General features: G+C 62.6%; 3 protein-coding genes across 3 annotated transcripts; 1 reads left to right on the top strand and 2 right to left on the bottom strand.

Annotated features, from left to right (window-relative positions):
- Positions 1–1519: 1519 nt before the first annotated feature.
- Positions 1520–17948, top strand: MED24 (mediator complex subunit 24). The gene is made up of 25 exons (XM_048926899.1): positions 1520–2571; positions 4157–4239; positions 4736–4774; positions 5676–5749; positions 6819–7042; positions 7567–7678; positions 8064–8214; positions 8296–8409; positions 9128–9175; positions 9399–9481; positions 9928–10014; positions 10294–10405; positions 10981–11123; positions 11667–11704; positions 12279–12361; positions 13299–13477; positions 13560–13659; positions 13950–14125; positions 14202–14466; positions 14626–14807; positions 14932–15025; positions 15383–15482; positions 17170–17247; positions 17391–17539; positions 17683–17948. The coding sequence occupies exons 1-25, from the start codon at positions 2442–2444 to the stop codon at positions 17797–17799; spliced, it is 2961 nt and encodes a 986-aa protein (XP_048782856.1). The 5' UTR covers positions 1520–2441; the 3' UTR covers positions 17800–17948.
- A 2454-nt stretch (positions 17949–20402) lies between these two features.
- CSF3 (colony stimulating factor 3) lies at positions 20403–21748 on the bottom strand. Its single transcript, XM_048926900.1, has 5 exons — positions 21653–21748; positions 21313–21476; positions 20911–21018; positions 20667–20813; positions 20403–20585 (listed from the first exon to the last, which is right to left on the bottom strand). The coding sequence occupies exons 1-5, from the start codon at positions 21666–21668 to the stop codon at positions 20415–20417; spliced, it is 606 nt and encodes a 201-aa protein (XP_048782857.1). The 5' UTR covers positions 21669–21748; the 3' UTR covers positions 20403–20414.
- Positions 21749–23218: 1470 nt separating this feature from the next.
- On the bottom strand, positions 23219–26897 carry PSMD3 (proteasome 26S subunit, non-ATPase 3). The gene is made up of 12 exons (XM_048927085.1): positions 26648–26897; positions 26331–26521; positions 26049–26186; positions 25747–25883; positions 25479–25669; positions 25246–25349; positions 25028–25142; positions 24651–24770; positions 24438–24541; positions 24036–24191; positions 23811–23861; positions 23219–23722 (listed from the first exon to the last, which is right to left on the bottom strand). Exons 1-12 carry the CDS (start codon positions 26820–26822, stop codon positions 23645–23647), a joined length of 1560 nt encoding a protein of 519 aa, XP_048783042.1. The 5' UTR covers positions 26823–26897; the 3' UTR covers positions 23219–23644.
- Between the last annotated feature and the right edge of the window lie 9 nt (positions 26898–26906).

Genomic DNA, 26906 nt, shown 5'->3' on the forward strand with positions numbered 1-26906 from the left:
CGGGGATGGGGTCCCTTTGGCACAGCCACAAATAGATCCTCCCATTCCCACCCCAGCACTGTTCCCTGTGGTGCTGCCCACAGCTCCACGTCCCTCTGATCCCCACGGTCCCCAGCACCCCATGTCCTCTCTCCCCACGGCCACCCTGGTCCCCATAGCTCTGTGTCCCCACTCGGTCCCCATGGTCCCTGTGTCTCCCCTGGTTCACGCAGTCCCCATGACCCCATGACCCCTCCTTGTCCCCACAGCCCTGCGTGCCCCCCGCTCCCTCCCATTCCCCCCTGCCCCCTCCCTCCCTGCAGCTGGACCGCCAGCGTGGCAGGGAGGGGTGTTGGTGCCCCCAGCCCCGCCGTGCCGTGCCGTACACTTTATCCTCGGCAAACACAGCGCACCCACAGCCCCCCCGCCACCGCCGTCTGTCTGCGATAAGGCCGGGGCCGGGCTGAGCCACTGCCCCCCACCCTGGGGGAGCGGTGGGGAAACTGAGGCAGGACTGGGGGCCACCTGCGTCCCCCCCATGGGGTGCGCCCGGCTCTGTCCATCCTCATCCCTTATCCCTGCATCATCCCCCATGTGGGACAGGGACCCTGCAGGATGTGGGGGGGGCACAAGCAGCTCGACCCCGCAGCCCCCGGCCGCCCCGATGTGGGGGTAACGCCGGACCTGGTGTCCCCACAGGGACGTCCTTGTGACGCTTCACAACCCATCAAACAGCAGAACGGGGGGGAGGGGAGCAGCACAGGGGTTGGGGTGGAGGGGTCACCTCCCCCTCAGTGCCTCCCCCCCCCTCCTCAGCCTGCTGGGAACGGCCCCAGCCCCTTCCGGCCCCCCCGGCTGCAGGCAGCTGTGCGCGGCGCCCTGCCAAGCGCCGAGCCGGGCCTGGGCCCCGGCGCCTTCCCCAGCACAGGGGGGGGGCTCAGCCGCCCCCCAGCCCCACAGCCAGAGCTCTGCACAGCAGGGGAGGGGGGGTCCTCGTAGGGAGGAGGGGTCACTTCTTTTGGGGGGGGGGGGTCTCACCGTACCTCCTGCTCCCACAAGGCCTACAGCCCCATGAAGCCTACGCTGCCGCTCAGCCCCCCGGCACCGCAGCCTGCAGTGTCTGGTTCCCCCTCGGCAGCTGCGGGACCCCCCCCAGCCCCGTGCCCAGCACAGGAAATCCGTCCTCATGAATAGGGCCCCCCCCAGCCCTGCGGGCCCCTCGCCGGCTGGGCCGCAGCTCACCCGCTAATCCCGGCTGCGGCCATGGGGGATTTGCGGCCGCCCGCGCGCCCCGGCCCCATGAATGATTAACACGGGAATTAAGGGGCCGCGGAGACCCCCGAGCACAGCGGGGGGGGCAGGCAGGGGGCTGCGGGGGGGCCCTGCCTGCTGTGGGGCAGGAGGTGCCGTGCGGCAACGACCCTGGGGGGGCTTCGCACCATGCTGGGATTTGGGGCCATGTGGCGGCAGATTGGAGGTGCTGCCCCCCCCCGGTTTGCAGCCCCCCGCCCGCTCCCCATCTGTTGGTTGCCATGGCGATGGTGGCGGGAATCCTGCTGGGATTTTGCCTGCATATCTGTGAGCCCACACGCGTGTGACTGCAGAGACATGCGTGTGCATCCGTGCACAAGCACACAGCCAGGCGTGCTCACACCCATCTGCGTGCCCACCTGCACAGGGGTGCACAGCCGGTTTTGTACATCCATACCTGCACACCCCTGTGTTTGCACACCGTGTGCACACTCACACCTTTGCATGCTGTGCTTGCACACGCACAAGCTTGCACATCTGCAGTCTCACTCGCTCAGATTCTGCACACTCCATGTTTGCATAGCCTTGTATTTGCACGCCGTGCATGTGCACCCATTTGCATGCAGTGTTTCTGCGCTCTAAAATTCCACATTTGCCATCAGTGGCATTTGCTGTCTGTTTGCACACCGCCATGTTTGCACAGCTCCACATCTGCACACCCTATATGTGCGTCCTTGTTCATTTGCACACACTGCTCAAAAATGCAAGCTTCTGTTTGCAATCTCATTTGCAGTTTGCACTCTCCCGTGTTCGCACATCCCCACATTTGCACCTCCATGCACTTGCACACAGTGTTTGCCCACCCTGAGCTTCCACGTTTGCCACCCATTTCGCACCAACTCATTTTGCACACCCCCACGTTCGCACACCCCGCGCGTTTCTCCGCACCCCCCACCATGCCCCGTGAACTACATCTCCCAGCAAGCCCCGCGCCGCCCCGCCGTCCAATCAGCGCGCGGCTTGCTGGCGGGTGCCAACATGGCGGTGCCCAGGCGCTGAGCGAGCGGAGCCGGCGGGTGAGGAGCTCTGCGGACGAGGCCTGAGGGCCGGGAGCGGAGCCGAGAGAACGGGGAGCGATCTCCCGGCTCCGGCCCTCGCTGTGCGCCCCGAGGCCCGGCCCCGAGGCCTCTCCGTTCCCACAGAGCGCAGCCATGAAGGTGGTGAACTTGAAGCAGGCCATCCTGCAGGCCTGGAAGGAGCGCTGGAGCGACTACCAATGGGCCATCAACATGAAGCGCTTCTTCCCCCGCGGAGCCACCTGGGACATCCTCAACCTGGCAGGTCCGGGGGCGGGGGGGGCCGCAGCCTCTGGGGCGTGCCTTGGTGGTGTGCCTCCGTTGCCCCCGAGGACACCATTGGGTGTGCGTGGCCTGGGGGTGGGACCCCATCCTCGTGCTGGGCCGTGTTGGAGGCACTGCTCCAGGCCCCCAGGGCTGCTCCCTGCTCCCATTTGTGAGCTTTTCTTTCCCCGGCCCCATTCAAGGCCGTTTGTCAGCAGCCCAGCCAAGCTCTGTGCCCGCCGCGTTACGCGGTTTAAAGATTTGCCAGCCTTTATGGCAATTATAGAAACATGCTGCTGGGTTTTGTGTTTTCTTTTTCCCTGCGCAGGCAGCGTGTGTTTGCAAGCCTGGGATATACAAACACAAAGTGCTGCTGGAGGCTCACAGTGGGGCATTTAAAGGGAAAAAGCACCTCTGTGCTTCTCATCCCCTGAGCTCACTCCACGGTGGCCTTTCCCACCTATTTTGACCCACCCACAAGTATAATTGTTACTGGGTTCCGGCTTATGATGCTGAGCTAACAGTTACTGTAGCAGCGGGTTTCTCCTGGTCGCCTCTCAGTGCATCCACCAAGGAAAGGCTTGTCAGCCCAGGGCTCAGCTTGGTGAGGATGGAGCTGGGTCCCTTTGCTGCAGGATGCGGGGCAGGTGGTGGGCAGCCGTCGCATCCAGAGCACCTCTCCAAGCCGTCCCCCTCAGCTCATCCTCCCCCCAACTCGTGCCTTTCGGATTTCAAACACAAAGGAGGAAAACCTGGCACGAGCCACCCGGATCACGGCACTGCCCAGCAAATTGATGCTGACGTGCCTGCAGTGGGTAACAGCGTGTGGCTGGCTCGTGTTGACGCTCCCTGATTAGATGGGAGGGGAAGTCTGCCGTCAGCCTTCTGTCCTCGTGCTGAGATGCATTTGGCCGCGGTCGCAGCCTTCTGCCGGGCTCTGAGGTGTCTCCCGCAGCCGGGATCTGCCGACGGCTGCTGCTCTGTGCTGGCTGCGGGGAGCTGGCCTGCCCCTCTTGCATCTGGGTGCCCTGACCTACTTACAACCAGTGCCACAGCCCGGGGCCTGATTCTGGGAGGTGGTTCCTGCACTCTGCGCTAGTTCAAATGGTCAATTAAAGGCTTGACTGAGCAGATAGGGCGGGCAGAGCCCCTCCAGCCTCCCTGGCCGGCTGCCAGCAGCAGGGAGTGCCAGACGTACAGGAACCGTCCTGACCGAGAGCGGCCGTGTGCCCGCAGTCCGGCCCCGGGTACCAGAGCAGAAATGGCAGGCTGGTGGATGCCTGAGCTTCTGGGCAGGAGGTGGGAGGAAGGGGAGGATGCTTGGAGAGCAGCAGGTGCGGTTTCAGGCCCAGGGTGAGGTGAATGAGCAGGAGGCTGCCGGTACTGCCTGAATTATTTGCAACCTTTTGCCGTTGAGGAGTAGAAACGTTGGGGTTTGGGTTGATTTCAGGGAAGCATTGTGCAGAGCTGTCGGACTTGGCGCCAGTTGTCTTTGCCATCTTGCCTGTGGGTGAGAGCAGAAACAAGGGCACTGCGTGTCCCCACGCTGTGTGCTGCCTGCCACAGGTGCCTCTCTTTGCTTGCAGAGGCTCTGCTCGAGCAGGCGATGATCGGGCCGTCGCCGAACCCACTCATCTTGTCCTACCTGAAGTACGCTATCAGCTCCCAGGTAATGGCTTTCCCTGCACTGTGCCCCACATTGCAGTGCTGCTGGGTGTCGCCTCGCAGCCCCAATTAGCAAACCAAGAGCCCAGGGTGCAGAGCTGACAGGCAGGCACCCCAGTGTCTGCACCTTGCAGGCGTCGTGCTCGGCTCAGACGGGGTGGGGGGCTCAGCGTGCGCCCAGGGCGGGGTTGTTTCTGTAAATTGCCTCTGCCTGCTGCACACCGGGTGGAAATCCTCGTCCTCTGAGAGCTTCTGCTCTGCCTGGCAGCTCCGTGCTTCCTTCCTGCAGCATTTGATGCTGTCTAAAGTTTGTGCGAAACAAATCGGCGGTCACCTAAAAACGTCTGTTTGGATTTGTGCCGGGTCAGCGCCCGGCTGCAGTGACAGGCTATGGGGCCGTGCCCTGACCTTGCCGCCCCTCGGCCGTGAGCACCGCGCTGCAGGCAGCATCCACTGCTCTTTTCCAACACCGCTGTTTTGGTTTTGTGTTTTGTTCGTAGATGGTGTCTTATTCCACAGTGCTGATGGCCATCAGCAAGGTACGGCTCCGACAGCTGCTGGCTGAGGCTTTTCTCTTTACCTGCGATCCGCGTATCCATTTCCCATCCCACGGCTCTCACCAAATATAGGTCAAGTGTAAAATGACATCCTGTGCTGAGTCAGCAGCGGGCAGACGGCACGGCGCAGGGCACGAGCCTGCTGGGGACACCCACCAGCAGCTCCCACTCTGCTTTAGGCACGGTCCCACGTGCTGCAGGCGTGGAAACTGCATCCCTGCACCCCGTGGGGCCCAGCAGGCTCCTGCTCTGCCTCCCCCCACACTGCCAGCACCTGGAGCCGTGCTGTGAGCACGCTGAGCCCCTCGGTAGGCTCGGCCCCTCAGCGGGGTGGCAGAGCTGGCGTAGGGCCGTGCTCGCCTTTGCTGCCCATTGTGGTGAGGCTGATGGAGAAGCGCTGACCTTGACAGCCGCGGTTTCCTCCTTCAGAGCAGCATGGGCTCAGTGCAGGCCCGCAGGCCAGCTCCTGCTCAGTGGGGTGGCCCCATCTGCTCGGCTGAGCAGGCGGTGGCGGTGCTGCTGCCGTCCCCGCGGCCGGTCGAGCTGTCGGTGCTCGCTGCCAGCCCCACCGAGCTGGAGGTGGGGAAGTGGGCTGGTGCCGAGCCGCCGTCGTGTCAGCGCAGCCCGTGAGGAGCGGGGGGGGCTGCAAACGGAGCTCCAACCCCCGCTGCATCTCAGAGGGGCCGCTCAGAAACGCGGCCTCAGCCCCACTGCCGTGGCCTCTTGGCTTCCCGCTGCCCTGGGAGGGCGCGACCCAGCTGAGGGACAGCCCTGACCCAGTTCTGTTCATCTGACTGCTGGGTGGCTGCCGGGGCGAGTGCCCCACGGTTGTTTTTTGGAGCTTGGCAGCCCTTGTTTGAAATCCTTCTTTGTTCTGCTGTAGTTTGATGACTTCTCCCGGGATCTGTGCGTGCAGTCGCTGCTGGAGATCATGGACATGTTTTGCGACCGCCTCAGGTACGATGCAGCCCTTCCACAGCCTGCAGCTCCCACAGGCTCTGGCACTCACCCCGTTGTGTGGTCCCTGCTCAGGCAGAGGGAGGCCGTTCCCCATCCCAGCTTTCCTCCTGAGCTGCTCTAGGCTGAGATGTCAGCATGGGCAGAGCAGGGGGAGCCTGGAACCCCACCGGCTTTGTGGGAAGCTGTGAGAACCCCACCTGTTTTGGGCTATGACCTTCTCCATGATACTGCTGCTCAGCTCGGGTTGGTGTAAGCCCCAAAACCTGAGGGCTTCTGTTCCCTCTGCATTTTGTTTCTCTTGTGTGGCCTCTGTGGCTTCCCAGGGCTCTGGCTGCACATCCCTGGCTGCCAGTGCTCGTGGTTCTGCCTGCGCTGCCCCAGGCGCTTCATGCAGCTGCCTTGTTTTGCTCCATGCTCTTCCGCTGGTGTCGCAGGACCCAGGGGAGACAATTCAGGCCACAAAAACTTTTATAGAAAGCTGAGAAATCTTCCTGTTAACCCCTGACAGCCTCTGCTGGGAGGCTGCTGCGAAGAGGCAGGCGGTGTGGGTGAATGGGAGGATAAACAGGGCTAAAGGTAGCAGCTCTTCAATTACACGGAGCGAAGCAGCAGCAATGAATGTGCATCAGTCGCAGATGTTGACAGGGAGCTGTTGCTGGCCAACTGCAGAGCTGGTGACTTAATCCAGTTCCTGCCTAATCTGATCCTCCGCTTAATTTGATCAAAACTTCTGGCCCCGATGATTTGTGCATCAGGAGGGGAAAGCGTTCACCTCTTGGAACACATTGATCAGTGCTGAGCCTTTCTTAGCAAGATAATTTGATTAGAGGCTTGGAAAGTTTCCTGTAGTTGAGCGGCCAGAGAGGAGTCTGCACTGGGTACACTTGATTTCCCCTGGCACGGGGGGATGCTCGTGGGCTGGGGGCTGCAGCACAGGAGCCAGGAGCTGAGCACGCTGGGCTGGGCGTGAGAGATGTAGCCTGGTTCCTCAGGCTGCCCCACTGCCGAGCCTTGGTCTCCACAGGGGTGTAGCTTGGCCCACGGTTGTGTTTCTCTCTCCTTGCAGCTGCCACGGCAGAGCAGAGGAGTGCATCGGTTTGTGCCGGGCGCTGATGAGCGCCCTGAACTGGCTCCTGCGCTGCGCGGCCTTCTATGCTGAGAAGGTGAAGGAGATGCTGGAGCAGGTGGCAGCAGAGGGCCAGATGAAAATGTGCCTGGAGCGGCTGGAGAAAATGCTGGGCAGCACCAAGAACCGTGCCCTGATCCACATTGCCCAGCTGGAGGAGACCTGTACGTCGCTCCCTGGGCCCGGTGGCCGTGCTCTGCTCCTGGCTGCTGCTGGCCTCGGGCCGCTGTCCTTGCCACCTTCCCTTCCCCCAGCCCAGCTCCTGCCGCATTGTCCCTGTGGCTCCGAGCCCATCCATCTTCCATCCCTGTTGCTGTAACTGTCTCCTCCTTGGCTCCATGCCACCCTCTGCCCCCTCCCCTCCACGCTGCCCTTGGGAAGAGGAACAGAATTAATGTGAAGGCTGTGTGAGCTGTTCCCGGGTGTGTGGCGGGTCCTGCGCTCCACCAGCCTGCCTGGCACGGCCCTGCACCTCCGCTTGGTCCCCTGGCCAAGAGGCCGTGCCAGGGAGCTGCTGGCTGGCGTGCAGATCCTCAGCTTGGGTTTGCAGAGGTGCTCTGACTCCTGCTTGGCAGAGAGCCCCCAGACTCAGCAGCCCCTCTGCTTTGCTGTGAGCATTAGAGCCAGCCTGCTGGCTTCTCATCCTGTCGCTGTCCTGCTCCACTGAACACCTGCCCTCCTTTCCCAGCCTCCTGGAACACCGTGGAGCAATCCCTCCTCAAGCTAGAGGAAAGTCTGAATGGCCTCAGCAACTCCGCGCTGCGAAGCCAGGCTGATGAGTGCATCTCCCTCATCAAGAGGTAGCTGCTGGCAGGGGTTCAGAGAGTGAAATGGGTGTGAGCCCTCCTTGGGAAGACTGAGAGCATCCTGCCTCCTTCCTCATTGGCTCCCTGCTTTCCTGTCCCTTCCCAGCTCAGACTCCTGTGCTGGTGGTGGACTGGGGCCAGCAAGAAGCTCTGAACTGAGGGAAGTGTTAGGGACTGCTGCTACCTGCTGCAGAGGGCTCTTAACTTGGGCTGCTTGCCATCCCTCAGCTGCTCCAGTGCGTGTGCCGGGGCCTGGGCTGAGATTTGGGGACTTGGCTGTGCCCAAAGGCAATGCTGCTGGAAAGAGAGGGTGGGAAAGAGGGAGCAAGGATCATCCCTGCAAGACTCCAGTGACCTGGGGCTGTTGTCTCTCATCCAGCATCCCCACCATGCTATCAGTTCGCTCTGAGCAGCTGAACAAGACTGGCTTCCCCACTGTGCACGCTGTGGTGCTGCTGGAGGGGACCATGAACCTCACAGGAGAGATCCAGCCTCTGGTGGAGCAGCTGATGATGGTGAAGAGGATGCAGGTACAAAAGTGGTGTCTTATCCTGGTTGACTGGGGGCATTTGTTATTGGGTACTGGAGGGTCCTGTCTATGTGCCCTGCAGCGCATCCCCTCCCCGCTCTTCATGCTGGAGATCTGGAAGGCATGTTTTGTGGGCCTCATCGAGTCCCCAGAGGGCACAGAGGAGCTGAAGTGGACAGCCTTTACCTTCCTGAAGGTAGGCCCTAGCTCCACAGTGAGCACAGCACTCTGAGCCCTGTACCTTTCCCTGCGTGTTTGGCCCCTGCTGAGCACCAAAGCCTGGCTGAGCAGTGGTAGAATTGCAGAATGGCTTCGGTCAGAAGGGTCCTCAAAGATCATTCCAGTTAGTCCTCCTGTCCCACAGCTGCTCATCCTGTCTGGACTGCGTGCAAGATGGCTGAGCCCACAGGCAGCCCTCCTGCAACACGCTTTGCTGTCTGGGGCATCTTTTCAGCCCAGCCCCACTTTGTTTTGTTTGTCTAGGAAGTTGTGGGGGGAAATGGTGGCCTTTGAAGGATGCCAAAGCAGTCTCTGGGCTGGCACTCCCACAGCTCGGTGGTGGGCAGCCCCGCAGCAGTCTGCCTTGCCTCTTGTCTTTGTGCCAGACAAGAAGGATTTATGTGTAATTTCAGGCCTGACGTGCTCTGGCCTGTGCTGGGCTCTGCAGCCATGGTCCCCTGCCTGGCCGTGCCCTGCTGCTCCTTGTGATGGTGGAAGGGCTCTGCAGAGGGGAGCTGGGAGGACAGTCCCCAGGGTGCAAATGCTGCTCCAGCAATCCTTCAGCTGGGCTAGCAGAGCAGCTGCTCCTTGCAGGCGGGTTTTGCTCAATCTTCTGCTGCCTGTGCTGCTGGGAGGTGCTGACAGCAGTGCTGGCTCTGCCTCTCAGTCCTGTCCACATGCCCCCTGTCTTTCAGATCCCTCAGGTCCTGGTTGAACTCAAGAACTATCCCCATGGGGACAAGGTGAGGCACACGGGCTGCGGTTTGGAGCTGTTTGCAGCACCGTGTGTGCAAGTGGACTGTGCTTGTTGTGACGGTGCTGGTGCCAGAGCTGTGCAAGGGTGGCTGGGGTGGGAAGCAGTCTGTGTGCTGACAGCCTTCCTCTATTGGGGAGATGGTGAGGGAGGGACGGGTGGGTTTGTATCAGTGCTGCTGCAAGCTGAGCACTCGCCTTTGTGCGCGGCAGGATTTCACAGAGGATGTGAACTGTGCCTTCGAGTTCCTGCTGAAGCTGACCCCTCTGCTTGACAAAGCAGATCAACGATGCAAGTGAGTGCTCGTGTGCCCAGGACTCACCTGCAGCACCACGAGCCTGCAGCTGGTCTGTGCCCTGCTGCCCCCAGCATCTCCATGGGGAGTTGCAGTGCTGGGGCAGCTGTGTGCTGAGCTTTTTGTGGTATGAAGGGAAGCACTGATTTCTGATCTGGTTCCTTCTTCCTGAGGCGCTGGCACTGCCAAATGAGCAAGGCAGTGAGTGTCTGACAGCTGATCCGTATGTTGGTGATGCTTTGTGATGTCTGGAGCCGCTTCTGGCCCTGCATCCCCCTCAGAATGGGGGAATGGAGGCAGACAGGCGGCTCAGGAGTCCTGACTGCTTGAGTCCCAGTCTGCAAATGGTCGCATGGCTCTGCTGGTCTGTGGGGGGAGGTCTGCACCGCTGCTCAGACAGCAGGGAGGCTGTTCCTGGGGCTAATGCTCTGCTCTCCCTCTTTCAGCTGCAACTGCATGAGTCTGCTCCTGCAGGAGTGCAGCAAACAGGGGCTGCTCTCAGAAGCCAACATGACCAACCTGACTGATAAACGGTACGGCCCTCGTGGAGCCTGGTAGCCCAGAGAGGTTGGGGCACCTTGTCTCACTGCCCTTCAGGGAGTGTGAAGCAGCTGTGGTGCTGCTGTCTGTCCTGCAGCTGGGGCATCCTGGCCAGGAGGGGATGAAGCTTTGCTTTTGGTGATAGAGCAGGGCAGAGCCTGTCCTCTCAGAGCTGGCGCCCTCCCTTGGAGGTGGTGGGGGGCTGAGTCTTGAGGAGAGAGGGGTAGAGTGACAAAATTCCTACTCAAGAGCCTCTCTTTGTGGATCACCAGCAAAGCAGACAGGGAAGATGCTCCGCAGTTGCAATCAGCAGAGAATGCCAACATCCAGCCAAACCCCAGGCTCATCCTGAGGGCCGAGCCAACTGTCACCAACATCCTGAAGGTGAGTCCCCTCCTATTGCAGTGCTGGGGAGTCTGATCTCCACGCCTCAGCTGGCTTCCAGGAGCACTGGGCTCACCAGGGTGCTCAGGAGATGCCTTCTCCCACCCTGTGCTGAGATGGAGGAATTGCCTCCAGCCTTCTTGCAGTCTCTGCCGTGGAGCTCAGGACTCCCCTCCTCCTTCCCAGGAAGCTGGTGGAGCTGTCAGGCAGCTCAATGCATTGTCGGTGCCAGCAGCGTGAGCCCAGCCTGCTCTGCCCATCCTCCCCACCGTGCATCTCCCCCATCCCCAGCACCTCCTCCTCCCTGTGTCTCTCCTGCTGCTCTTCTGGTGCAGACATTTCTCTTCTGGTTGTGCTGCCCCAGCATGTTGCAGCTTTCCTTTTTGCAGAGCCTGGGACTCCGGGGGTCCCTCCCCTTCCATCTAAGCCCTGCAGGTCCCTGCAGACAGAGGCCCTGTGGGATGACTCTGGCAGCTGATCAGCTCTGCTTCTGTGGCTGGAGTTTTATTGCTGCTCTGTAACATGCTTTCCCCGTGACTTCTTTCTTTTTTCTTTTTCTTTTTTTCCTTTTGTAGACTATGGATGCAGATCACTCCAAATCCCCCGAGGGCCTGCTGGGGGTCCTGGGTCACATGCTGTCTGGGAAGAGCTTGGACCTGCTGTTGGCAGCAGCAGCAGCGACTGGCAAGCTCAAATCCTTTGCTTGGAAGTTCATCAAGTGAGTGCCCACCTGGAATATGTGCTAGTGGGGCTGGGTGAGCTGGCAGCCTCCCTGCTCTCTGCCTTTCTCCTTCCTGAGCCAGTGCTCCCACCACGTTCAGAGCTGGGTCTGGCTCTGGCCTGTGGTCTGTGCAGCACCAGCAGGGCTCTGGAGAGGGCTGGGGCCTTGGGGTCTGAACCCCACAGCATCCCACCTCCTTTGCTTCTTTGTGAAAGGGCTGCAGCATCCAAGTCGAATCCGTTTCAGCTGTGTTAGGGCTGAAAGCACCAGCGCAGCCCCGGCTCTGAGGCGCTGCTGTGTGCACGCCTTTGTTCCCCAGGCATCTGTGTCCTGGTTAGAGCACACACACAGCACGCGTGGGGCTGTGATGCCCTCCTCCCATGGCAGGGCCTGAAGCACACCGGCCCAGCTGGGAGCGTGGCATCGCATCCGGGCTCTGTGCTGCTGCGGGCAGGGGCAGCCCTGTTCCCATCTCTGGTGGGAGGAGGGCTGCTTTGTCTGATGATAACGCTTCACTGCAGCTCTCTCTGCCCCCTCTAGGCTGAATGAATTCACCAAGCACATCAGTACAGAAAACTGTAAGTGTGTGCGCATCCGTGCGTGGGGTGGCTCGAGCTGTGCTTCCCCTGCTGCCACGTGCTGGGTTAAGCAGGGGTTGGGCTGAGCTGTGCCAGGCATGGCCAGGTGCTGGCAGGGAGCTGGGATCCTGGGGATCCCCAGTTCTCACCCATGGCACACGGGTGTCCATCCTGAGCTCCCTTCTCCCCTTCCCTGCCCTTGGGGCCCCTTGGGGCCGGCCCTGCCCCAGCTCCTTCCCTGGAAGGGGTGATGTGTCAGCACGCAGCCTGAGATAAGGACTCTGACTGCTTTTACGTGTGATTAAACATGTTGAGTGCTCTGACCTTCTGCGGCACCGGGGGAGCCCAGGGTTGAACTGGGGCTGCCAAATAGAGGTCAAAGCCGCTCTGGGATCTCGAGCTGGGACACACGGGGGTGAGGGAGGCACTTGGTTCTTTAGAGCCCTCATTCACACTCAAACACTGGGGCATCAGAAAAGCACCTTAGAGGAGGCAGGGACTCAACCCCCAAGCTGACAGGGCTCCTGCCTTCCTCTCTGGGTCAAGTTCCCTGAGATCTGTCTGTTCTTCCCAGCCAAGTCCGCCCCGGTTCGGGCCCTTCTCTTCGACATCTCGTTCCTCATGCTGTGCCATGTGGCCCAGACCTACGGCTCGGAGGTAAGCGGTTCTGGAAGGCAGCCATTGGGTTCTGACCTTGTGAGAGCAGCAGCCCTTGTGCTGAAGTCTGCCAGCCTCCTCTAGCGGCCGTGCTGCTGTCACCGCTGCCTTGTCACCGTCCTCACCGCCCACAGCCGCCCCTCCACCAGCACCCTGCTGTGGGTGAGGTGCCCAGCATGTTTTGCCTGGTGCAAAGCGATGGAGCCGGAGTGGCCACAGCGTTCCCGGGGACTTTTTGTGCCCCTCTTTTCCATGCTGTGTTATTGCCACCGCCTCACCCTCTCCAGGCTGGCTCTCATCTCCCAGCACTTTTCCCAGCCTTGCTCCTCCAGCACGGCACAGTTTGGCTCTGGCTGGTTGGGGAGGGCTGGTGGATGTCAGCCCTCCTCTGGCAGATGAGGAACTTGCAGCCCTGCTCAGGAAGAGGCACTTGGGTTACATGAAAATTTTCCACGTTTCAACATGTGTGCGTGTCAGGAGGTAAAATGATACCGAAACACTGCAGACGTGGAGAGGGAGTGAAAAACTTGGGTGGGGGGCTGCCCAGGGAGCGGAGAGGGGGAGTCCTGGCTGGCGGCAGCCTGGGGCGGATGTGCCCGGGGCTCTCCGATGAGGTCTGAGCCCAGAGCAACTTTTTCTGACCAGCTGCTGCTGAACAGATGTGCAACACTTCTGTCAAAAATAGCGTCCCTCGGGTGCTGCAGGGCTGAAAGGAGGAAGCAGCCTGCGGGATTCCCAGCTTGTGTTCCCCCCGGGAGCCCTTGCAGCTGGCTGCCAGCTGGGCTGCGTGCCCCGGCCCTGCAGAGCCGTGGGGGGAGCCTGAGAGCAGCCTGGGGGCCGAGTGGCCCCGTGAGAGCAGTGCTGGCCCCGGCTGTTCTCTCCAGGGCAGGGGTCCCCAGGCAGGTTATGGGGGGACCCAGAGCCGGTTCCCTTCCAGGTGATCCTGTCAGAGTCGAGGCCTGCAGATGAGGTGCCCTTCTTTGAGACCTGGATGCTGACCTGCATGCCTGAGGAGGGCAAGATCCTCAACCCTGACCATCCCTGCTTCCGCCCTGACTCCACCAAGGTGGAATCCCTCGTCGCCCTCCTCAACAACTCCTCAGAGATGAAGCTGGTGTAAGAGCTCAGCCCAGCCGGTAGAGATGGGGGGAGGAGAGCAGCTCTGAGCGAGTGCCTGACCCCTGTCTCTCCTCTATAGGCAGATCAATTGGCACGAGGTGTGTCTGAGCATCTCGGCTGCCATCCTGGAGATCCTCAATGCCTGGGAGAACAGCGTGCTCACCTTTGAGTCCATCCAGGTGGGTCTGCAGGGCAGAATGGGGCCAGCGCTGCACCGTGCCGTAAGGAAAGGCTGAGCAGTGAGAAGGCAGGGCCCCCACCCTCCTTCTCCAGATGCTGCTGCAGCCAATGCAGAGCTCCCTGGCTGCTTGCATGTAGAGCTGACGTGGCTCCACCGATGCTGCCCCATTGGTGATTGTGGGCTTGACAGGCACGGAGAAGTTTGGTGCAGAGCCTAGGAGCTGATGCTGGGCTGGAGCCTGTGCACCTGCACGTGTCTGTGCTCATCCACATCCTCTCTCATCTCTAGAAAATCACAGACAACATCAAGGGCAAGGTGTGCAGCATGGCGGTGTGCGCTGTGGCCTGGCTGGTGGCCCACGTCCGCATGCTGGGCTTGGATGAGCGGGAGAAATCCCTGCAGATGATCCGGCAGTTGGCCACCCCGCTGTATGGCGACAACACGCTGCAGTTCTACAACGAGCGGTGAGCCCCACACTGCCTGGTTCTTCCCTTCCTTTTGCTGCCCGCCTCTTTCCTGACCTGTGTCCCTGTGCCGCAGCGTGGTGATCATGAGTTCCATCCTGGAGCACATGTGTGCGGATGTCCTGCAGCAGACGGCCACGCAGATCAAGTTCCCATCCACGGGCATGGACACCATCCCCTACTGGAACCTGCTGCCCCCCAAGAAGCCCATCAAGGAGGTGCTGACGAGCGTGTTCACCAAGGTGCTGGAGAAGGGCTGGGTTGACAGCCGCTCCATCCACATCTTCGACACCCTGCTGCACATGGGAGGGGTCTACTGGTTCTGCAACAACCTGGTCAAGGTACGAAGTGGAGCAGGGAGGTGATCACCGCTTCCAGGCCGGCTCAGGCCTGGGCTCTGGTGGCAGGGCCGGCTGTGGTGGTTGTCCTGGGTGCGAGGGCTGAGCGGGGCAGGTCCTGCTGTGCCCTTCTCCTCCTCAGCTCTGCCCTGTGCCTCGCAGGAGCTGCTGAAGGAGACGCGGAAGGAGCACACGCTGCGAGCCGTGGAGCTGCTCTATGCCATCTTCTGCCTGGACATGCAGCAGCTGACGCTGACCCTGCTGGGCCACATCCTGCCCAACCTGCTCACCGATTCCTCCAAGTGGCACACCCTGATGGACCCTCCAGGGAAGGCTCTGGCTAAGTAAGCCCCCAGTTCTCTGGACACCTTGGGGGGGGGAGGTCTGAGCCAGCAAAGCCCTGGCAGGAGCTGTGGGCTCTCACCGCTGTCCAGGTGAGCTCACACCTCTGCCCTGCTCCATCCCCAGGCTCTCTGTCTGGTGTGCCCTGAGCTCCTACTCCTCCCACAACAAGGGCCAGGCATCTGCCAGGCAGAAGAAGAGGCACCGAGAGGACATTGAGGTGTGTCTGGCACGGAGCTGGATTTGGATGGGAGCTCTGTGCCTGTGGGAGTGGGATCTTGCTGGAAGGCCGTGGTTGCAATAGGAGAAGGGGGTCGCTGAGGTGGGGTTCACCACCCAGGTTCACTGAACTGTCTGAGGTTTGGTCTCTCGTCCTTGGAATATGGGGTTTTCCCTTTGGTTTTCTGGGAAAAGGGGGTCTGTTCAGGGCCAGCCCAGACCGAGTCACTGTGGGCGAACCGAGAGCTGTGATTCCAGAGCTGTGCAGAGCCCAGCTGGGTGGCTGTCGGCTCTGGGGAGGGGGCTGGGGTCCCCCATGGAGAGAGGCTGGTGGGGCTGACCCCCCTCTGCCCCCCAGGACTACATCAGCCTGTTCCCACTGGACGACACGCGGCCCTCCAAGCTCATGCGCCTGCTCAGCTCCAATGAGGAAGACGCCAACATCCTCTCCAGCCCCAGTAAGTGCAGGGGGGGGGGGGGGGGTTCTGCTCCCAGGGACGGCGCCGGCCTGCCTCGCTGCTCCCTCCTGGGTGAGAAACGTGCTTTGGCACGAGAACGCTTCCTTCCCAAGCTGGCCAAATGCTCTGGGAGGCAGCAGGGGGGGCTCTGCTCCCCTCTGCACAGTTACACCTTTCCAACCCTTGCACCGTTGTCACGTGTGCTGCCTGCCTGCCTGCCTGCAGGCTCGGGGTCAGCAGCAGCGTGCAGGGGGTCCCTGGGCTGTCAGGATGGATCTGCAGCAGCACCAAACAATAGTGGGGCATTTCGAAACGACGTGGAGCATTCAGATGCGTTTTGCAGAGTTCCTGTGGAGCTTTTGCTCCAGAAGGTCATGCTTTTGAATTCTGTGATCAGAGCAAGCTAGGAAAGGTGATGAGGTGCCACCTTCCCTCGGTGCCACCTGACCCAGTGCCACACACATGAAAGGTTTTGTTGGAGTCAATCTGTGTGGGATTGGAGACCCCATGTCCCCAGCCCAGCGAGGAGGTGACGTCTGTGATGGCTGTGGCTAAATCCTCAAATTCCACCACTATTAATAATGCAGCCAGCAGAGCTGATGAGTCCTCATGGTTGCATCTCCGCATCCCTGAGCTGCAGGTTGCAACAGCCCCGGCAGGACGTGCTGCGGGGGCCCATGCCCTCCAGCCCCCATCCCACGTGTGTCTGTGCTCCCAGCAGTGACTCAGGGCTCTCCTTGGTCATTCTTGTGTCCTGACTGCCTCACCCCAACTCCTTTATTTGCCATTTTTCCAACACAACAATAACCTGTGGTTTGTCTTGGTTTCATCACTGTTGAAATGCGGGCTTTTCCCTTTGTTTCGATATCTTTATTTAACTCTTGGTGCGGTTCCACCTCTTTCCAGTGACACTCAGGACTTTTTTTGGGCTGTTTGCTGCCGTGATGTGGAAATCCTGCTTCCTGCAGCAGCCCCATAACTCATGTGATTCCATGAGAAAAGTGGGGGAGGGCTTTTGTTTCTTGGTGAGCATCCCCAGAGCATCCCAGCACAAGAGCTGATTTTCAGCAGCGGCTGCATCCCTTGGCTCAGCCCAGGAGCAGCACTGGGCAGCAGCACCTCAGGGTGGGGGCCACACAGATCCCCCCCTTGGCTGCCCCCCGTTTGCTGCCTGTCATTGGCTTCGCCGTGGCTCTGACAGCTCAGTCCTACCCGAGAGCAAGCTGTGAGTGCTGCTGTGCAGCTGTGGGACATCTGGGCTGGCCCGCCCTGCTGGCAGCACTCACAGGATGTGTCCGGGCCGTGCACCAGGCTGAGCCCTGCTTGCTCCTCAGTCGTGACACTGCATTACTGTGCTCTCGTGAGGTGTCAGGGCCGAGTCACCGTGCTGTGACAGCCCAGCAGGGAGGCACTCACTCACTCACGCTCACCCTTGGAAATGTCTTTGGGCTTGGTCAGACTTGGAAGAAATGTGCAAGAGCAGAGCGTGCTGACGCATCTCCGTCGTGCCAGAGACACGTGCGTGGATGGGCAGCCGGGGTCAGCCCTGCTGTGCTCCTCTGCGGGGCGCCGAGGGCTGGGTGCCCCCCATGGCTCAGGGCAGTGCTGCTGGAGCCCAAGGGCTCGCTGGCTGTGAGGGCTCCAAGCGTCCCCCGGCCCCATCCTGACGCGCTCTTTTCCCCAACAGATCGCTCCATGAGCAGCTCCCTGTCTGCCTCCCAGCTGCACGCTGTCAGCATGAGGGACCCTCTGAACAGAGTGCTGGGTAAGGGGGGCTGCAGCCTGCTGCTGAAGGCTGGCTGTGAGCTGGGCTGACGGGGATGGGGGTCACCCCAGCCACGCGGGCAGGCAGAGCTGTGCCTTCAGCTGCTGTAGCCCACCTGCCCTGACGGCTCCCTGTCCACACAGCAAACCTCTTCCTGCTCATCTCCTCCATCCTGGGCTCCAAGACAGCTGGCACTCACACGCAGTTCGTGCAGTGGTTCATGGAGGAGTGCGTGGACTGCCTGGAGCAGGGCAGCCACGGCAGCATCCTGCAGTTCATGCCTTTCACCATGGTGAGTCCTCCTCTCTGCTCTGCCCCACGGGCCAGGGACACTTGGGGAATGGGGAGAACGTGGGGGGAGTGCAGAGGAGCTGCTTTGAGTTCTGCACTTTGCTCTGCGACCCCAAGGTGTCAGCTCTGTTCCTCTTCTACCAGGTTTCAGAGCTGGTGAAAGTCTCCACCATGTCCAGTCCCAAAATCGTCCTGGCCATCACGGATCTGGGTCTGCCCCTGGGCCGCCGCGTCGCTGCCAAAGCCATCGCTGCACTGTGAGTGTGGCTCTGCCTCTGCTGTGCGGGACAGAGGTGCAGAGTGGCTGCTGGGGGGCTTCCAGGAGTCTGAGTGCCAGACTGGGGCTGGGACCCCTGAAACTCTCTCCATCACCCTGGTTTGATGCTGCCCCGTGTGAGGGCAGAGCTGGCAGCAGCAGGGGCTGCTCCCCTCCGTGCCCAGCCCCCGAGGCAGGCTCACACTGTCCGAGGCTGAGCCCACCCCACTGCTCGTTGTTTTTCTAATTCATTCGTTCCTTTTGTAGAATCTGGTGTTGCCTCGTTCCTCTTTGATTTTCTGAGCTGGTGCTGAGGCAGAGGCTGGGGCCGGCCCTGCCCTGGGGCAGGGGAGGGCAGTGAGCAGCAGTGCTGTGCTGGGCAGGGGAGGATGTGGCACTCGGTCCCTAATGCAGAGCCAAACGCTGCTCTGCCCGCGGCGGGGGGCTGGAGGAGGCTGCAGGTGAGTCACAGAACCTAACGGTGCTGCTATGGGCTGAATCACAGGGATCCTGGCTGCTCCCAGAGCCTCAGCTGTGGCCGGGGCTGCCGTGCTGCTTTACCTGCCCCGTGTTTCCCCCCTGCTGCCGATGGCATCACAGCCCCAGTGGGATGGGAGAGCGGCGCCGTGGGGCTCGGCCCCAGCCCTGGTTTGGCCTGGGGTGGTGGTGGGTGGCTGCAGCCCTGCACGAGGTGCTGTGTGCTGCTCTCGGGGCGGAGCAGGGATGCTTTCCTGCCTCGCTGTCAGCTGCAAGCACATTCCTGTTGGAAATTCCTCCGTGTGAGTTCGCCCTGTGAGCGCAGCGCCCAGCCTGCAGTGAGTAACAGAGCAGCGGTCAGCTGCCCTGCTGAGCGTCACCAAACCCCATCCCCGAGGGGGTGCCAGGGGCACCCGGCCTCCCATCCTTTGGGCTGTGCTTTCTGCTTGGCTCGCAGCAAAGGAGGGCGGCGCCCGGGCTGGGGGAGGCACCTGCCTTCCTTGGGCAGCTCTGCTCTCAGCCCCGCGGTGGGGTTCACAGCCCCCGGTCCTCGGCACGCTGGCACTGACCGGCCGCACACCTCTTTACCGTTAACACGGAGCAAAGAGCAGCTGCTCCGTCGCTCTGTCAATATTTGCAGCCCTGTGCGCAGCTTTGGCCCTTCCCAGCGCTTCACCTTCCAGGAAAGGGTTGGAGCCGGGAGAAGGGGTTTCCTGTAAGCGCTGATAAGGGGGCAGGAAGGAGCGCTGCTGCCGTCGGCTGGGAGCTGGCGGGGCACAGCGCGAACCGCCTCTGTGCCGGGAGGTTTGGGGGGTGCGGGGTGGGACGGGACCCCTCGGGACCCGCAGCTCAGCCGCGGTGCGGGGACGGCGGCGGTCACAGGATGTGAGCACGGGACGGGCGCGAGGCAGCGGATGCCGCAGCGTTTGGGGACGCGGGGACGGCCCGGGGCGAGGCGGCAGCCGCGTGGCATCGGGGAGCGGCCGGGGACGGCCGTGCGGGGCTCTCCCGGCCCCGCTGCGTGTCCTCAGCGCGTCCCCGTGGCTGCTCGGCTCCCTTCTCTCCCTGCCGAAGCTCCAGCGCGGTGCGCGGGGCTCCTGGAGCGTCCGCAGCAGCTGTGGGGCGAACGCCTCGTGGGGGGAGAGAAGAGAACGGCTGAAGCTCCGCACCGCCACCGCCTGGGGTCTGCGGACAGGGTTTGGGGCAGTGCCACCACCGCCACCACCTCCAAAACCACCGGCACCACCAGCAGCACCACCAGCTCTGCTGCTGCCCGGACGCAGCGCACATCTGCGGTGCTTTCTAAGAACTGTCTGCCCACGCAGCGCCACAGGATGGGGAGAGGAAACGGCCCCCGGCTCACATCCTGCGCCCCACGCGTCCCCTCCCCGTTGCCACATGGAGATCTGGGCGCAGCCCTCTGTGTTGGCCTCCCCACATCCCCGTCCCCGCTGCTCTCGGAGGCTCTGTGGCATCCGGGGGTCCCGGAGCAGCAGCCCCCCTTCCTTCTCCCCCCTCCCCGGACAGCTTCATCTCGTGGAGGTGCACGCAGCACAGATGTTGGAGCCAAAATAGAGTTTATTTCCATCGTTGTGACATGTATAAAAAACAGCACACGCTGCTCTGGGGCTGACCCAGCTGCAGGAATAAATACAGTACAAAACGCCGCTCGGAGGATCGGAGCAGCGGTGAGATTCTGAGACACAAACGTGGGTGCGGGGGCACAAAGAAGTTGCACTGCCGTAAACAGGAGCTCGGGGCGGGCGGAGCGGAGCCTCAGCCCCAACAGCGGGACCCCGGCCCGGGCTGCGCTGCCCTCCCTGTTTACCCAACGGCTCCCAGAAACGAGCCGGCAGCGGCGGCGCCGCAGCTCCATCCCCGCACCCACACGGTGCTGCTCCAGCATCCTCGGAGCGGATGAAGGCTCCCCGCGGGGACACTGGCACAAACCTCGTAGCAGAGATACGCTTGTGTTTAAATATTAAACATGGGTGGTGCCGCACAGAGACCCGTGCACGGACGGCAGCGCAGGGCCGGCACCCTGCGTGGGGGCTGGGGGGCAGCGGGGCCCCCCGGCCGGATAAATATTAAATAGCCATAAATATTAAATAAGCTGGGGAGGGCTTTGGGGGAGCGGCGGGCGTCAGAGGCGGGCGAGGTGCCGCAGCGCGCGGTACGCCGTCTCCAGGAAGCGCTGGAAGTTGGCCAGGATGAAGAATCCTCCGACCTGCCGCTGGAAGTCGGTGGAGAAGGCGGGCGGGGGGCTGCGGTGCTCGGCCGGGAGCGTCACCGTGTCCAGGCCCAGGTCTTCCATCTGCGGCACGGAGCGGCGGTGTCACCGAGGGGTCCGGGCCGCCCCCACCTCCCCGCGTCCCCGCGTGCCGCCCCTGCTCACCTGCTGCTGGATGTTGGTGGAGAGGTTGGCGGCGTCCAACTGCAGCGTCTCCACCAGCGCCGTGTGTTCGGGCAGCAGCTGCAGGACGGCTCCCAGCGAGCCCTGGTACGCGTGCAGCCCGGCGCGGATCTGGCTGAAGCACGCCTCCTGCGGGGGGAAAGGCAGCGGGGAGGGGGTTGGTGCTCGGACCCCCGGCCGGGCTGAGGCCGGGCAGCTCGTGCCACGGGTGCTGGCTGGCACTCACCGCCTGGAAGCCGCGCTTGTGGCACTGATCCAGCGGTGCCTGCGTGAGGGGAGGCTCCGGCTGCACCAGCTGCAGCTCTTCCTCCGTGCACAGCTGGAAGGTGTCACACTGCGGGCGAGGGCACGGGGTCAGGGCTGCAGAGCCCGTGTGACGCCCCATGAGATGGCCTGGGTGCCACGATACCCCCAGGGGATGCGGGACCCCCCCCCCCCCCACACACACACACTGTCTGCATCAGCACAGGACGGCGACCCCCCGCTCACTGCATGGAGCAGGGATGGAGCACAGCGTGGGGAGGACGGAGCAGCCCAGGGATGGATGGGGCGCAGGGAGGCTGCCGGCCATGGCCCCACAGTGCTGATAAGGCTGGGGGGGAGAAGGTCACATTAATGGGGCACTCACCACCGCGCGCTGCAGTGCAGCCACGTCCCCCCTGATCTTGCGGGTGAACTCCAGGTTCTTGTGCAGGAAGAGCTGGAAGTCGTGGTCCCCCGAGAGCTCGGCCAGCGGAGCTCCATGCAGCGCCTGCCACGAAGCGCCCAGCACCAGCGCCAGCGCCAGCACATCTGCAGGACAGCGGGTCACACGCTGACACCGGGTCGCCCCAACGGTGCTCTGGGGACCCCCGTCGGGGATGGGAGCCCAAAGGAGCACAGGAGGGGATGGAGGAGATGCTGGGAGGGCGGAAGGGCCGCAGCCTCCATGTGCCCCCCGGTGCCACCCATGGGTCTGCAGTACTCACGGGTGAGGCAGCACATGGTGTCCGGCTCTGTGTCTCCTCCTGCAGCACAGCCCGGCCCGGCACAGCGCCCTGCCCCGCTCTGCGCGCCCTCATCGATCGGGGCATTTTATAGAGGGCTGTGGGGATTCACACTGATGTGGCAACAGTGCTGATTGCCTCATTGTCTTAATCACCCGCATGCAAATCCCGGGCGCTGGGTGCTCCTGTGCTGCGCTGCTGTGGGGCTTTCCTGGCGCTGCGGTGCCACCGAAGCACAGCGGTGCCCAGCTGAATGCTGGCAGTGGGCAGCGCCGGTGCTGTGCCTGGTCACGGCTGGTCACTCATTAACTCGCTGTGCAGTAGGGATGGTGGCGGTGGCTCTCAGCCCCTCGCTGTGGTGTCAGTGTAGCTGTGGGACCACCGTGGCCACAGGACCCAGCACCAGGCAGCGCCGTGCCTGAAACCCCCACGTGAACCTTCCCTGCCGGCCCCTTCGGGGAAGCGGCATCCAGGGGCAGCCCTGGGGGGTTGGCTGGTCCCGGCCCCCCCGCAGTGACGTGGGCTCTGGGTTGGGGCCAGTTCCAGTGAGTGCTTCCAGGAGGATCTCATGGGCCGACGCCAGCTGGGTCAGCTGCTGCTGGGCACCCTGCACTGCCCAGGGGGGGCGCAGAGGGGGGGTGCAGACACGGCGTTGCCCCCCTGAGCCCCCAGAAGGGGAAGAAGCCCACGAGCACAGGAGGCCTCACCCAGCACCACGCAGGCGTTAACTCTGAAGCCTAATGATGACAGACCCCACCATCATAAAGGTGGGGAAAGGACCTGAAAGGACCTCGTGCTGGGAGCCCATCTGTGTGGTTTCCTGGGAGGAATCCTTCCAGCTCTGCCTTTGCTCTGCAGGGAGCAACTGGGGCCGTTCCCCTGTGCAGCTCTGCAGGGTCGCCGTTCCTCGAGCAGCGCTGCTGCCTCAGCAGGTCACTGCTGGCAGGAATTGAGGCTCAGGGTGGGGTTGAATCAGCACCCACAGGGCCCAAAGCCCCCACCACGCTTCCAGGGAAGGAAGTGGCAGCCAGACCGAAACCCTGTGGGTGGCACTGCGGGGTCAGCAACGCGCTGCGGTTCTGCCTCGTGGCCACTCTTCCTCTGCTGACCCTCAGCCCCCTCCCAGCATCCGCCAGGAAGTCACCGCTTCCGGGGTGTCCCCGCGTCCCTGGAAGGTGCTGGCTGGGCTCACAGCCCCGTCCTGACCCAGAGACCCCACCGTGTTCCTGGAGCAGGGATGGGGCCGTATCCATTCTCTGGGGCTGCCCCATTCTGGAGGCACAGCCCTGGCCGCCAGCCCAGCCCAGGCGTGCCGGGAGATTCCCAGATTTTCCCCAGAGGCCGAGAGCAGCTGCTCCCAGCTGCCAGCAGCACCCGGCTGTGGGGCCCCCACCCCACCTCCATCCCCACTCCGTTATCTGTGGGGCACACCAAGGCCCCACCCTGGAGCCTTTTCCAGTAGGGATGGGAGGGGAGGAGGCAGCAGCACGAGGTCTCAGCACAGCTCCCCTCTGAGCACAACAAACCCACGGCAGGAGGACAGGGGGGTGTTTTTCCGAGTTTTATTTTAAAGTCATAATTGAAGCTTAACAAAGTCTGACCCCTCAATCAGTGCAAGAGCTGTGGGGGTAACAGTGATGCCCAGGAAGCCCCGCTACCGCGGCCTCGTCCACAGGAGCTCCGGCTCTCTTGGATCCGTGTGCGCCCCACAGGGCTCAGCAACAACTGACCACAGGCAACCTCAAAAGAATGTTTGTTTATTGGGGAAGGGTTTCCCTCCGTGGGGGAGGGAACAGGAGATCAGGGCCTGTGGCTGGGGGCCGATGAACCCTGCGAGCCCCCCGCTCCCAGTACAGACATGCAGGTACTTATAAAAGAAAGGCAGAGGGGGGACCGGGGCCGCGTGGGGCAGCTCTCCTCAGACAGCATTTTCCCTAAGGACAAATAAAAAAAAACATAGAGCCAGGCCAGAGGTCACGGGAAACCGTCGTCATCGTCCTCTGCCATCTCCTTTGCGAACTCCAGGTCCTGCTGCTCGCGCTCCCGGCGCTCCTGGAAAGCAAAGGCCAACGTTGGGGATGGAGCTGCGGAACGAAGCCGGCCCCATCCTGGAGCCAGCAGGGAGAGGGCGAGAGCTCACCTCTGCAGATTCCAAGTCCTTGTTGTAAGATTTGGGCGGGAACCTCATGGCCTGAAAGCCAAGGGAGGTGAGAAGCCGTGAGCTGAGAAGCGCTTCTGCTCTGCCCTGCTGCTCCTCCACTCACAGCAGCTCTGCTGCAGCCCGAGCCAAACTGCCTCCTCTCTCTGTGCCACCCCGGTGCTTCCTCAGCCCCCCGGGGTCCCCACTGAGCTGCGCTGCGCTCACCTTGACCGACATGTTGTGGATGTCGAGGCAGAAGGAGATGCGCTGGTGGAACGCCAGCTGGGGCTCCCGGGTCGAGTAGATGTCGATCATCTCTTTTGACTGCACGTAGCCCTTCTCGTGGTTAATGCTGGCCTCAATCACGCCATCCCGGATGGCCTGCGAGCCAGAGAGCGGTCAGGGCAACTCCACCTCCCCACCTCCCAGGGCGGAGGCAGCAGCTCAGAGCAAAGCAAGGCGCTGGGGAGCAGCGAGCTCAGGACAGCGCACAGAGATGGGAGTCGGTGCCCAACCAAAAACCAGCAGCCCTGGGAAGGGAGGGTGGTGGGGGCAGGGCAGGAGAGGCCTGGCGGGAGCGGGGGGCAGCCCGGGTCCCAGCAGGGATGAGGCTTCCTGCACAGCTACCTTGGCAACGATGAACTCTGCATCCTCGGGGCTGTCGAGCTGCAGCTTCTGGGCAATGTCAGCCAGGGAGATGCGGGAGTAGGAGAGGCTGATCATGCGGACGCCTGGGGAGGAGGGGAAACACGAGTGGAGCCCCACACCATGCAGCGCAGGGCGGCAGCCTCCCACCAGGCCTCTGGTGGTGGCACGGTCCCCAACCGCCACACCTCCTACCCGTCTTGATGACGTTGTGCCTCAAACGAATGATCAGAGTGTAGGTGCCATCAGCCTGGAACTTGTCCCCAAACTGATCGAGGACTTGGTTGAACTTGGCCAGGTTCCCGGTCCTGACGGCTGCAGGGGAAGGTGGAGGAGAAAATGGGTGAGGGAGGGAGGGAGGGAGGGCTGGGGTGTGGTGGGAAGACAGGGCTGCCATCTGCCACCCGCCCCGTTCAAGAGGAAAGGAGAAGCCGGCCCTTCGGAAACTGCTGACTGCTGCAGCAGATGGGCACCAATCAGACTGGGGAGAGGAACCCCAGCAGCACCCCAGCTCCCCCCCGAGACTTTCCTTGAAGCAGGATCGGGGCAGGGGCCCAGCAGCAGCACCGTACCCTGAGTCAGCAGGAAGTACGGCATGAGCGAGCGCTTCAGGGACGGCTGTCTGAACTGCAGCCTATCCGGGATCTCCCCGAGCAGCAGCTCCACCACGATGAGCAGCTTGTGCACCTTGCATGGAAACAGCTCCTGAGCCCCCGAGGCCAGGCTGAGTCCAGGGGCGGCTTCCCCACGGAGCGCAGACCCCATGGGAGCACGGCAGGCTGCTGCTTACTGTCTGCTTGAAGCCAACGGCCGTGTGCTGCGGTGCCTTCCGCAGGGCGTTCGTCATGGTCCTCCTGGCCTCCGAGTACTCCAGCTGAATGGCCTTGATGCGCCCTGGGAGGGGGACAGCGTTCACATGGGGCTGAAAGCTCATCCCCAGCTGCTCCAGGAGCTTCTCTGCAGGACCGCAATCCCGTGTGCACCCTGAGCTGCCAGCACCACGCAGAACCCTCTGCATCTCACCTGTGTAATAGAGGTACCGGGCCCACTCGTTGTTGTTGGCCTGCTCGGGAAACACAGACTTGGAGACGAGTTTCTCTGCTTGGTCGTAAAGGTTGTAGTGGAGATAATTCCTCAGCAGCAGGTTGAGCAGCGTGGCCTGGCCATCTGCGTCGTGGCGCAGTGTGGCTGTCCGCAGGCGGGCGTGCAGGAAGCTGCAGGGGAGGGAGAGAGTGTGCAGGGGAAAGGGAGAGAACACAGGGAGAGCCTGGCCGTGCGGGGTCAGCCCTACCTCCTGACCACATCGAGTTTATTCAGGAATTCATAGATGCGGGAGTGGTAGTAATAACACTTTGCCACCACCAGGTCGAGGGCCCGGCGGTTTTGGGAGCTGATCTTTTGCATCAGGTCATCAGACACTTTTTGAGCCTGCAGGAAGGAAACTGAGGTCAGAGAAGAGGAACGGCGGCCCGGGAGGAGCAGCAGGAGCCCGGAGGCTGCCCCAGGCTGGAACAGAGGGGAGGCAGGTCCCAAGGCTCCCAGCAGTGCCACGCAAAGGGCTCAGGTTTAGAGCCGCATCTCGGGGCGCCTCACCTCCGGATATCGCTTGCTGTTCATCAGGTAGATAACGAGGAGCAGCTGCAGGTAAGCCTCCACTTCTGGCAAGAGAGGAGCCGAGGCCGCCTTCCCCATCCGCGGGCGAAACTGCAGCTCAGCTTCTGTGTCCATGGGCTGCAGGGGGCAGAGACGTGCCAGACGTCAGCCCGGCCCACCCAGAGCTCGCATCCCATCCCACACGGCCCCTCGTCCCCCTCCCGCCCCACACGGCAGCTGCCGGGGCTCCGCGGGGGCGCAGCGCGGTCCCCACAGCCGCACCTCCTCCAGGAAGCCAAGAAGGAAATCCCGCACGGCGCCGTTGGAGGTGAAGAAGCCGTTGACGGCCTTGTGGAGCACGTTGGCGTTCAGACGGCGGGACGTAGAGGGCAGCGCCCGCAGCGCCCGCAGGACGTAACGCGGCTCCTTCCCCGACACGGCCTTCTCCAGCTGCTTCACGTGCTCCTTGATGTCTGCGGGGCACAGTCAGGGCACGGCGCGCCGTGCCGCCCTCGGGGCTCAGCACGGCCCCCCCTCCACCGCCCCCCAACCCTCAGCTCAGACCCCCGCCCGCACGCCCCCCCCCGTCCGCCGCTCACCCTCCAGCGTGATGGCATCCAACTCCCGCTGGGGCTGCCGCTCCCCTCCCGCCTCCCCCGCCGGCACCGCCGCCGTTTCCTCCTGCATCTCCACGTCGGGAGGGGCGGGCGGCGGTCCGTCGGGAGGCGCCTTGGCCTTTTCCCCGCGCCGCCGGGCCGCCCCGTCCTGCTTCATGGCCGGGCCGCGCCGGTGACACTGCAACACGCGCGGGGTGCGCCGGGACGGGGCAGGCGCGACCAATCGCCGCAGAGCCTTCCC

The sequence above is a fragment of the Lagopus muta genome, chromosome 25 (assembly GCF_023343835.1).
Source record: "Lagopus muta isolate bLagMut1 chromosome 25, bLagMut1 primary, whole genome shotgun sequence".
Classification (NCBI taxonomy): Eukaryota; Metazoa; Chordata; class Aves; order Galliformes; family Phasianidae; genus Lagopus; species Lagopus muta.

Excerpts from the sequence above, each read along its gene's own strand:
- CSF3 (XM_048926900.1), bottom strand. Across the intron at positions 20,814-20,910 it reads ACAAGCGCGGCTTCCAGGCG|GAGGCGTGCTTCAGCCAGAT; the intron begins GTGAGTGCCAGC and ends TTCCCCCCGCAG. Across the intron at positions 20,586-20,666 it reads CCACCAACATCCAGCAGCAG|ATGGAAGACCTGGGCCTGGA; the intron begins GTGAGCAGGGGC and ends TCCGTGCCGCAG.
- PSMD3 (XM_048927085.1), bottom strand. The coding sequence starts at position 26,822 with ATGAAGCAGGACGGGGCGGCCCGGCGGCGCGGGGAAAAGGCCAAGGCG. Across the intron at positions 25,884-26,048 it reads ACAGCAAGCGATATCCGGAG|GCTCAAAAAGTGTCTGATGA; the intron begins GTGAGGCGCCCC and ends TCCTTCCTGCAG. Across the intron at positions 23,723-23,810 it reads AGGACTTGGAATCTGCAGAG|GAGCGCCGGGAGCGCGAGCA; the intron begins GTGAGCTCTCGC and ends TTTGCTTTCCAG.
- MED24 (XM_048926899.1), top strand. The coding sequence starts at position 2,442 with ATGAAGGTGGTGAACTTGAAGCAGGCCATCCTGCAGGCCTGGAAGGAG. Across the intron at positions 11,124-11,666 it reads TTTGCTTGGAAGTTCATCAA|GCTGAATGAATTCACCAAGC; the intron begins GTGAGTGCCCAC and ends TGCCCCCTCTAG. Across the intron at positions 15,483-17,169 it reads CAACATCCTCTCCAGCCCCA|ATCGCTCCATGAGCAGCTCC; the intron begins GTAAGTGCAGGG and ends TTTCCCCAACAG.